General features: G+C 32.1%; 1 protein-coding gene across 2 annotated transcripts in view; it reads right to left on the bottom strand.

The window, feature by feature from the left end:
* The window catches only part of LOC106460900 (splicing factor U2AF 50 kDa subunit-like), a 42881-nt gene that overhangs the window by 8092 nt on the left and 25995 nt on the right, over nt 1-8794 (bottom strand). For both annotated transcript variants that reach the window (XM_013920657.2, XM_013920658.2), the window contains exons 6-8: nt 6071-6187; nt 4762-4900; nt 2581-2660 (exon numbers count right to left, since the gene is read on the bottom strand). In XM_013920657.2, the coding sequence (XP_013776111.1) occupies nt 2581-2660; nt 4762-4900; nt 6071-6187 (336 nt within the window). The remainder of the gene's footprint in view (nt 1-2580; nt 2661-4761; nt 4901-6070; nt 6188-8794) is intronic.

The raw sequence follows: 8794 nt of genomic DNA, 5'->3' as shown, positions 1-8794 counted from the left end.
TCAATGAACAAGACAAGCTCAAACACGACCTAATTTCAAATAAAGCTCTGTTTGATTAAATGCTTTTTATTTCTCGCTTCACAACTTTTGTCTACTTACTGAATAATTTGCTGGAAAAAATACTGATCTATACATTTCAAATCTAAATTTTCACCATGCAACGACAGGTAACTCAGCTAGTATACAACAAAATAGTAACTACCGAGGTTTTTATTTTGTTTTATAATCTTTTGTAAAGACTTTCCTAAATTTGAGAAATGTATATCAAAGCTATAAAAACCGTGCTTGTAAGGCATTATAAAAAATGCTGTTTATCATTTTCAAGTACTGCACATACAAAGGAAAAAAGTATAATAATCAGTGCTTATAAGCTACATATAATGCAGAATCATTTCATGAACATTCAACTCAATCTCTAAATTTTTTATTCATCTTAACAAACTACAACAATATACAATCATGCCATTTATAGCAGTTACTTTTTTTTCCTCTACAGATAACTGTATTTATATTTAGACAAAAGTGGAATATTTCAAGTGTATAAACTTATAAAACAAAATTTATACTTTAAATACATATACCACTCTTACTAACAACAGCAAAATTAATAATTCTTCACATTTTAAATTTACTACACTTGAAACAGTTCACCTACTCACTCTTCACCATAGACAAATATACATTAGCTTTTTAAAAACCACTGTTATTGTGTTCTTCCTGTTGTATTAATATTATAGATTGAAGTATAAATTTAGTAGTACAAAATTAGGCGATACTTAGAAGAACTTCTTGCTTGTATCAAGAGAAGGTTTATTGGATTAACGTCTCAAAACAGATAGCATGATTATATTTGACACTTCTAATGCTTGAACAAATGTAAAAATTACAATTACAAGTTATTAACTCCCTCTCGAATTAACCACCTCGTAACCACTTTGTGCTCGTTATAGTTTGCATACTATAACTTTTAATAGTGTATATCAAATCTTTTTTAGACTAGTCAGAGTACAAAGTGAATTTCAAATTTCATTTGCATAATAACCTTCAAAACATCCTAAATAAATATAAAACTTTATATTTTATCTGTTATTACTTTACCCTAACAATATATTTGATTCTTCAGTCAGTAGACAAATGATCAAAGTATAATGAAAAGTTGTAAAATCAGAAATAAGATGAGCAGCTATGCTCTTTTTTCTTTATTATTGGTCACAAAGTTTTAAAATACTTCTTTTGAGAGTTTGAACTACTAAGCATTTAATATTTATTTCCTGTATTCATTTTACTGGCAATAACTGAAGTAGAAATCCACTGAAAATAAAGCAACAGATCACCGCTTGTGTCAGTAGACTGTTTATGTGACACTGTAATACGATACTCTCGAGAGCAACAAAGCACGCACAAAGAAATAAGCCAACTTGACCCCTGCTCTCAGAACATGATGTGGAATCTATAAGCTTTTGTATCCTACAGTGTTTATAACGAGACTTCCCCACAGTAATATGGTTGCACTGTGAAAATGTTTATTATATGGTTCAGAGCTGATCCAATAAAAATTGCCAGTGCAAGTATTGGTCATCCTTCTAGGATGTTTGGAATTTAGTGTTATACCATATAGGCATACAAAGATATTATTTGTGTGCATGGTTATAAAACCCTATTTCCCTTTCAGCAAACTTATTCATCAACTGATAAATAATAAATACTATTTATTCACGAATGCTTAAACTTTAGTTATTTTCATTAAAACATAGAAGAATAAATAAACAAATATTTGGAATACTGACAGTGTTATGAGATTTTGTGCTCATGCATCATACATGCTAAGTCATTTATTCTCCCGAATGGAGAATGAAGAGATATTAGCTTTTGTAGGCTTCAAATATACATTTTAGAAAACAAAATAATTAACTTCCTATATTGATGCACACAAAACTCCTGTAATTTATTTGGGTTTCTACACAAGCTATATATGACCAAAAAAATCTTATATCTGTTCAGAGCAACAACTTTGTCATCACACTTCAACATTTTTGGCAAAATTATGACTTTCTCGTTCAAGCTGTTTACAAACGACTATCAGATTTACATAACACGGGAAACTCCTCTTTCTCGTGGTAGTAAACAGTCAAAAGAAGTAAATACGACTAGACAAGACGTTTCAAATGGTGTTGTGGGAGGAGCCATTCAGCTAGATTGGCTAAATATACTGACATCTCAGGAAATCAAAGAGGTGGGAGGTTCTTATTTTATATTCTGGCTTACCTATATCTCAAATTCGATTTTCTAATTCGGTAACCACTGTACACATTGCATGGTAAGTGCTATGTGATAAACAAAAACTGATATTTAGCTTTTTTTCTTTATATTTCCTTTTAAATTAAGAAATTAAAACATATATATTATTAAAATTTCAATTATAAACAGAGTTTGGATGCAATTCCATTGACATAAGTAATAGTAAAGTTATTTAATAAAATTTTGAAAATAACTCTCTAGAAGGTCATAACATGCACTCTTTAACCTGCCTGCAGCAAAAGGGTTAAATACTAATTTTTAAATTACGGAATTAAACTTTACCTGATCTTCATTCAAGTATGAAGGCAAGCCACCAATAAAAATCTTATGTGGGGAATCTTGTACTACAGTTGACACAACACCTATTTGAAATATAACACATTTTATTAATATACAGTCACATCTGCGTACAATAGTCCAATACATATAGTTTAATCTTACTAATAGTTTATGAAAATACTGTTTAATTAATAAATAAGTTTGTGTTTGAGACGTCCAATCAGTTAAATTTAAAGTTTTAAACCAAGGTTTGATTTAAGAGTTTATAAAAGTTTCTTTTATCAATTAAAAAATCATAGTTTGCTATGTCTAAAATAGTTATTTATAATATTCGTAAGAAATATCCGTTTCCACTTATCTAATGTCTATTACAGGTACGTGAAAGATAGTTTCAATCATTTCTTGTATATTGATATCAACAAATACCATATTTTAGGATTTCCAATATTTCAACAATGATTTTAAACTAAACAAACACACACACAGATTAAAGTAGACATCTAATCTACATATGCGTGTGTGTGTGAGCCACATGAAGATTATACTTGTGTCGCATGAATCAACCCACTTTTAAAATTTGTATCCTTAGTATCTTCATTGGTATCATAGTAAAATGCTGGTTCCCTCACCTGCTACTAACCACACTGTTGTATATCATACAAAATTAAAATGTCAATGCCACTAAACCTCCAATTTTAGACAATGTTCACTTCAAAAGATTTTAACTTGAAGTGTATGTAGTACATCTATTTCACAAATAAAAAGACTCATGCATGAGCAGTGTTTATGATGTGTTATACTGAAGTATATACATTTTTATCTTTAAATGTGTTCCCTCTGTGGTATGTTGCTTTTCAGGGACAAATAAACTGCATGTCAAACAAGCCAAGCAATAAGATTAAAGAATTAAACTGTAGGTGAAATGGCAAACAGGTATGACTGTGAATATATTAGAAAAACACAATATTCCAAAATGACACCTAAAAAGAAGAAAAAAAAGGCATTGTTGATTTCATTTCATAATTTTCAATATTTCGTTTTACTGTATATTGATCATTTAGTTATAGTTTGGTGTTACAGTACAGAAAATATAGATGAAATACAAACTTTTGGAGAAAAAAAACATATATTTTTTTTCATGTGTATTATTATCATAAAAGAAACTAAAATAGAAATTTATTAAGTTAGAATAGGTAAGATAATGAAAGAAAATATATAAATAAAAGTTTTCACAAGGTATGCTTACGAACAGCTCGTGTGTTATGTAATTGAAATGGTAAAATGAGCTGCACATTCATCGAGTGATTTACAACTTGTGTGGTGGGATTATTAGTTATACATCTTTCAAAAATCACTAAAACAATAAAATTAAATATAAATAAATGTATATTGTTACGAGCTTTAGGCTATTTAGGATAAACAACTGTGGTTTCCTGTTACAATTTGGAATCATTATAGAAAGATATAAGTGTAATTTAAATTTATTTACTAATTTCTATGGAGGTTATGAGGTCGGTCAAATCAATCAACCCCTTACAGAGTTATAGTAGAGAGAATCACAGATAAAATATAAAAAAATTTTCTGAAAAAAAAGTTTGATATTTACTTAGGAGGGTTTAGAGACTGCATAAAAGAAATTTGAAAGTTTTCAGATGAAGAAAAGCATTTTTAATCTTAACATGAAAATCACTTTGCACTCAGAGCAGTCAACACTCTGACTCAATATATTTATGGACAAGTTTTTAGTAAAAATATTTAATTAAAAATTACAAAAGACTTGTAATGCTTATCAAAAGCTTGAAAAATTTTGTGAGGTTACATTAAGTACTTTCAAGTGTTATAGTATGTATATCTTCATGGTTACCTCATTAATCAGTTGTGGCTATGTGTTGTTTATCCTATAAAATGTTATTTTAATTTTAAATTAACTAGATGTTTACCATATTAAAGTCATGGAAAAAATCAGTAATTGGCCTGTTTTGTTGCTACTTACAACTTTTAAACTACAAAGGTTCTATTACATAAGCACAACAAATCAAAATTTATAGGAGCAACACAGTGATAAAATAAATTTATACAATAGTGAGTACTGTACATACTTCACTCATATGTACAATAAACATGCAGGTATTCACAGCTTAAAAAAGAAAAGAAAAAACTGGACAACTCAACACAGCATAATACCTGAAACAGCACTATTGGGTTGTTCAGACATTCCAGGCATTGGCTGGTAATCATGCGGTCTGCGAATCTTCAAACTCTGACCTTTGAAATTGATACCATCAAATGCCATGGCTTGTGTTGTTTCATCAATGGAGCGAAACTGGAGAAGTAATAAGAATAACAAATCACAGAATAAAGTTATCATTTTATTTCTCAAGCCACGTGTAATTGTGAAGTTAAATCTATAAATTAGTATTTGTTTGTTTCTAGTTAAGAACAAAGCTACACAATGAGCTATCTGTGCTCTGCCACCACGGTAATGAAACCTGGTTTCTAGTGCCATAACTCCACAAACATACCACTGTGCCACTGGGAGTCTATAAATTAGTAAAGAAATGTTTTTTGTTTTTTTTTTAGATTCAGAAATAACAAAAATGTAATATGATAGAATGCACTGAAATAATAATGTCTACAGCTCTATTTTCCAAAGTTTTTCATTCAACATTCCACAGATATTAAATCCTATCTACACAATCTTTTTTGTGTGTTCCATTGAGCAACATGAAATTCTCTGCCTAACTGAGCCTTTTGTTCCATCAAAAAAATGCACATCTTACATATGAATATTTTAAGTTCTTGAACTGAAAATTATACTAAGTACATAATTATTTTGCTTAGTTGTACTCTAGAAAATTTATTATCAATGTAGAACGAAGCAACATGTTCAGCCTTGTTTCTACCTGAAGTAGTTCATAATCAAATATTTTTATTCAGTATTATAAGTAACATTAAAAGGCAACTGATCTTATTCATTGTTCAACATTTATAAAATGTTAAAATACCATAAACTGAATATTTTCTAAAAAAGCACTAAATGTAGGCCTTTTTTAAAGTAACTGAAAACTTAAAATGGTTCTGTAGTTTCAATCCATACTCAAAATATACATATTTTTAATTTACAAGGACATTATATTTTTAGGTTAACTTGATGTGATAATACAGAGAGATAATTCTAATTATGAAGGTAGCATTGAAGACGTATCTTTTTTATGGCATTTGTTATTAACATTTTGCACTGTGTTCCAAATGTTTATAGGACAGAATGTGTGATTTAATATACAAATACATAAATACAAAAGTTTACCTTTAAGCATTAATTACAGAACGTATCATTTTATCAACCTTTATTCTTTTAATTATAACTTTTAGTTATTTATGATAACATCTTTGTAAATGTATGCTAATCGTTTATTTATTTATTTGTAGTAGTGGTAGTAGTAGTAATACGAAAAAACAAACAAACTTTTACATATAATTCCATATTACTTACTTCCAGGAAAGCAAAGTTCTTATCTAAATTGATCTGACAAGCAAGAACAGGGTTTCCTTGGGCCTGTGAGAAATGAGAGGCATGCATCTGACTGTTGAAAAAAGCCATCATCTCTTCCTAAGGAATACAATGATAAATAAACATATATACATGGTTACATGGTGGTTACCTTATATGTATACAAGTCTGTTTTATAGCAGTTAACCACTTCTTAATTACCACTGGCGAGTATGACATATGAGTGGTGATCTTTCACTTAATGTGACCACTATAATCATGTTAATCAATAAATTTTATTAGTAATACTAAAACAAACTATGAAAAAAATAAATAAACAAGATTATTTCAAAATTAAATCAAAATATAGTTACATTAGGCTTTTAACTTTTCTTCTAGCAAGGAACAACAGTTCATGGATGACCATCAGTTACTTACTATCAAAAGTTAACATTTTCGTAAAATGAAAATGTATTTCCGATAGATACTTACAAAATAACTTTTCTCACTTATTACTGCCCTCTATCTGCACAAATTTTGAGTGCTTGCCACTAGCCTTCCACCTCCTACTTCTGCACATCCATATGTAAATGATTATGCAGCAGCTCTCCACCAATAGGAGCAAGACACAACCTCTATCATAACCAATGCCCTCTCCAAACTTGCACTTCGTGATTGGTCAGAATACCTACACCTTATATCACTGGAAGTGGGAAGGCTGGGAGGAAAATGTGAGGGGAGGTAAGTATCTATCAGAAAAACATTTTTAGCTTAGGTAAATGGTAACTCCCAATGCAATATCTTATCTCTCCTCACAAAATAGCTAGAATCCCACACTGAAATGGTGGAGGGCCGATGAAACCGATCCTCCCACTAGGAAGTGTCTAAGGAGAGACCATGAGGTGTGTAACCAAAAAATAAAACATCACACATCTGATTCAGGTATACTCTTCACTCTTTTACAACTGTGTCACAAACATAAAAGGCAAAAAGACATGAAGCAATCCCATAATATGTATTACAGACTAATGGGACTCCTGGGTGTTGAGTGGCTAGGGCACAATAGACCACAGAGATAGCTCGACGTCATCCAACACTTGGCAGAATCTGGAATTGTATAACAATTCCGCAGTAGACAGAGGATCACTTATCTTTTCACCTCGCAATGGAAATTGGTAGGGATGTCAAGCTTCCGTATCAAAGTTTATCTCCACTTGTACACATTTTCAACACAATTAACATTAGATCTACTGGGAACCAACATCCTGAAGACAGTAGGAAGATGGAAAGCCTCAGCAGGATAACATCTCTGGTCCAAAACCTAACACTAAAAGGTATGGTACTTTCCAATCTGTGGTAGGAGGAGCATATCCAGCCATACACAAACAGGAAAACTAAAACCAACACCAGATCCACTGGGAACCAAGATCCAGCAGATGGTACAAAAAAGGACCATAAACCTGGGGTGCATCTCTAGTCCAAAACCTGGCAGCATTGGACATTTTTCATCCAGTCCGGAGGAATACCGGCCAGGAACACATGTGAGGAGTTACTCAGCTGGACCATCTCCAACCAACACCTCACCCCCCGGGAACCACATCTGGAGGATGGTAGGTAGGAGGAACATCTCAGCCTGAGGGGCAAACTCCAATATATATATATATAGTGACATGGCAGTATCTGGAATTGTACATCAGGTCCGCAGTAGGAAGGGTAGCACACCAACAACACATGATTCTAATCCTGTGGTAAAAAACTGATAAATGGCAATGACTCCCATACTCCATGAGATGAAAGGATGGAAAAATGCATTGGAGAGTCTGGAGGACCACACCACCGGAGACAGTGCAATGATAACCTATTTTGAAAAGTAGACTTACCACGTCGACATTGATCAACCAACACCCGGCAGAATCTGGAGTTGTACATTAGGTCTGCAGTAGGAAAGTCTCAATGCCATGGAACATCAGAGATGGGAAGCAATCCCTTTCTAATTTATTTATCTGTCCATGAGTTTATGGTCTGGGATGAACATATTTATGAAGCAAAAGACCACTAGACAGAATTACTAGCAGTCCTATGGAACACCCCATCTCTGCTTAACCTAATCCTGCAATTTAATTGTTTCAGCATAGATGACAATTAACGGAGACAAGCCACCAACATCTGGCAGCATCTGGAATTGTATACCAGGTCTACGGTAGAGCTACAACATAACTGACACCAAGCATCATCACAGGATGGATAGTGTATATTTAAAAAATATATATATACCTGATCAGGCACCACTCGCCACAGAGTGGGATCCACAATACACCAGCAAAAAAGCCTCTGAAAATAAGGAAATAACAAAAACATAGTAAAGAAAAACTAAATCTGTTGTATAAAGGAAAATGTTGACAAATTTTTGAGCAAAAACAAACTCATCTGTACAGTACTACTACTACCAATCAAGAAGTGATTAAGAAGTGCAAATGTGGAGAAGGTGCTGGTTACAATAGCGGTTGTGTGGTGCACCTATTGGTGGAGAGTTGCTGCATATTTTAGATAGACATGCAGAAGTGGGAGGTAGAAGGCTAGTGGCAAGCACTGGAAATTTGAGCCCACAGAGGCCAGTACTAATCAAGAAAAACTATTTTGTGCAAGGAGGTAAGATATTGTATTGGAAACGAAATTAATCGATAACAGCTTGATCTCTATTTTCAAACACTTTGAAAACTTATATAC

This window comes from Limulus polyphemus, unplaced genomic scaffold (assembly GCF_000517525.1).
Source record: "Limulus polyphemus unplaced genomic scaffold, Limulus_polyphemus-2.1.2 Scaffold857, whole genome shotgun sequence".
In the NCBI taxonomy this organism is placed as follows: Eukaryota; Metazoa; Arthropoda; class Merostomata; order Xiphosura; family Limulidae; genus Limulus; species Limulus polyphemus.
The sequence above is the reverse complement of the archived record's forward strand: the minus strand, read 5'-3'. Positions and strand labels throughout refer to the sequence as shown.